Source organism: Numida meleagris, chromosome 2 (genome assembly GCF_002078875.1).
Source record: "Numida meleagris isolate 19003 breed g44 Domestic line chromosome 2, NumMel1.0, whole genome shotgun sequence".
Lineage (NCBI taxonomy): Eukaryota > Metazoa > Chordata > Aves > Galliformes > Numididae > Numida > Numida meleagris.
The window spans coordinates 141,974,344-141,976,720 of NC_034410.1; the positions used below are offsets into that span (position 1 = coordinate 141,974,344).

At 62.2% G+C, this 2,377-nt stretch overlaps 1 protein-coding gene across 1 annotated transcript; it reads left to right on the forward strand.

Annotated features, from left to right (window-relative positions):
• On the forward strand, positions 51 to 2,371 carry LOC110394303 (maestro heat-like repeat-containing protein family member 2A). Its single transcript, XM_021388086.1, has 6 exons — positions 51 to 683; positions 985 to 1,106; positions 1,305 to 1,427; positions 1,563 to 1,728; positions 1,885 to 1,983; positions 2,132 to 2,371. The coding sequence occupies exons 1-6, from the start codon at positions 659 to 661 to the stop codon at positions 2,356 to 2,358; spliced, it is 762 nt and encodes a 253-aa protein (XP_021243761.1). The 5' UTR covers positions 51 to 658; the 3' UTR covers positions 2,359 to 2,371.

Here is a 2,377-nt window from a genome sequence, read left to right on the forward strand (position 1 = left end):
TAGTTCTTACCCACGAGCTATGCAGCAGATATATTCATCATCCCCCCCACCCAGTGGAGCTCCATACATTCGAGTTGCTCTCTCACATCAAGAGCAGCTCCACCACCTTGCCTCACCCGCCTGTCTTTCCTAAAGAGCACATAGCTGTCCACGACAGCATTCCAGTCACATGAGCTGTCCCACCACGTCTCCGTGACCGCAATGAGATCACATCCCTGTAAGCACACACAGATCTCTGGTCCTTCCTGTTTATTCCCCACGCGGGGTGCATTGCTATACGGGCACTGGGAGAGGGACAGTTCTTGCAGGCAGGCTCTCTGGAGAGGTTATCTGGGCGGCCAATGGGGGGCCTCAGTGCCTCCTGGCAAGGAGTCCCCCGTCACTAAGACAATGCTGGCGCGGAACGCGTCCGCCCCAGAGCCGAGTGCCTCCAAAAACATGCTGTGTTTTGGGGCCAGCAAGGTTGCCAGGCATGCTGTCTGGTCCCCAGCCCAGGGCACGTCAATCTCTGTGAGGTGACACTCCTCGGTGCGATGTCACAGTGGCTGTCTCTTAGTCCCCTGTGGCAGCGGTGGGAGCGGTGGCTCAGTAGCTTGTGGAAGCTGCAGGAGGAGGACCCAGAGAGAGCATTGTGTCTATCTGGAGAGATCCTGCTGTGATGGAGCGGCTGAGAGCCCTTCGAGGTGAGGTCCCTCCACCTCTCTGGACACCGTGACTCTGCCCGAGCACACGTGTGCCATCCGTGTCCGTTTTGGATGTGCCAGCAGCACTGTCCTTGCTCTGCTGAGTGCAGCTGCCCACCGTGGTCTCCCCAGTGCCCCGGCAAGGGGAAGGCTCTCTCCCCTTTCCCCGCCGACCGCCCACGTGCCAGCGCAGCCCACCCTGCGCTGTGGGGCTGGAGGAGCGTTTCTCCCAGAGCTGGCCACATGCTCGGCCCTGGCTCCAAGCAACACCAGCGGCACCAGCTCTGCTCTTTCCTTCCAGGTCTCTTTGCTTGTGTGGGCTGCATGCCCAGGCGTACGCGTCGCGGGAGCGGAGGCAGGGTGGCAAGCTCTGTCCCTGCTTGTCCCGTGACTTCGCTGCTGCAGCGCCTGCAAGACAAGGAGGTGAGCTGGGGACGTGCAAACATCCGTCCTTGCCCCGGCCCGGTGCCACGGTCCCGTGGGTGCCAGGCCCACAGCCCAGGCTTTTGTGCCGCCCTCGCGCCTGCCTGGCCCCGGCAGCACAGCGGCATAGCCACGGGTGGCAGCGGGCGGCTCCCTGGGAACAAGGGCAAAGCGAGCGTGACTGATCCCTGTGCCCAGGGTGACCGAGCGCAGGCGTACTGCCAGCTGGAGAGCGCCCTGTGGGAAGAGGGCAGCCGCCCGCCGTGCGGGGTGGCGAACCGGCTGCTGGCAGAGGTGTCCCGGGACCTGACGGCGGCCCAGGTGAGGGGTCACTCCCGAAGGCGAAGGGAGCCGCCTGCCCGCGCTGGGATTCTGCCGGTGGACGGTGGTGGCTTAGCCCTTCCCAGGGCCTCAGGCAGTCTCCCGTGCCGCGTGTCACCAGGGACTCTTTTTCAGGGCGTGACAGACAACCTGAGGGTGGCTGCCAGCAATGTCCTGGTGGCTCTGGCGCGGTCGCACTTCAGCTTGGTGATGGCCGAGCTCCAGGGCCACCTGAAGGCCATGGGGGAGATGTCCAAGGAGTTTGTGCTCATCACCCTCAGCAAGCTGTTCAGCATCTACGGTAGAGCACCCTCAGCCTCCTGATGTTTAAGACAAGCGGGCAAAGGGCTCTCTCCCCTTTGCGCGTGATCTGCGTTGAGCTGGGGGCTGCAGCCTTGCAGCCCGTCCTCCCTCGCTGCCGGGGCTCTGACCGTGGCCCTCTCCTTCCCCTCCGCAGCTCCGCAGTGCATCGCCTTCATGTGGCTGATACTGGCCGGCCTGCGCAGCGTGGCCGGCCAGGTGAGGAGCGGCCGCACCCTGCGCGTCGCTTGTGCTGGTGAGTGCCGGCCCCTGAGCAGGGGGGCTCGGGACAGCCCTCGCACCTTGTCCTGCTGCAGCTTCTCAGAGGCTCCCTGTTCCCTTGGTATTTTCTTGTTTGTTTTTATTTTATTTTATTTTATTTTATTTTATTTCTTTTTTTTCAGTTGTGAAACAATGGTCAGAAGGAGTCCAGTTTCACCTGTACTCGGGAAAGCAATGCTCCTGGCCCACCACGGAGAAAGAGCGAATCTATGAGAATCTTTACCAGCTCCTCTGCTCCGTGGTGAGGAACTGGCAGGGCTGCGAGGAGGAACAGGTGAGCACTGCTGCAGTCCCATCCCGGGATGGCAGCGGGGACATCCACGCTGGCAGCTCTGTCTGTGCCCAGTAGGCTGAGAGCAGAGGGCTGA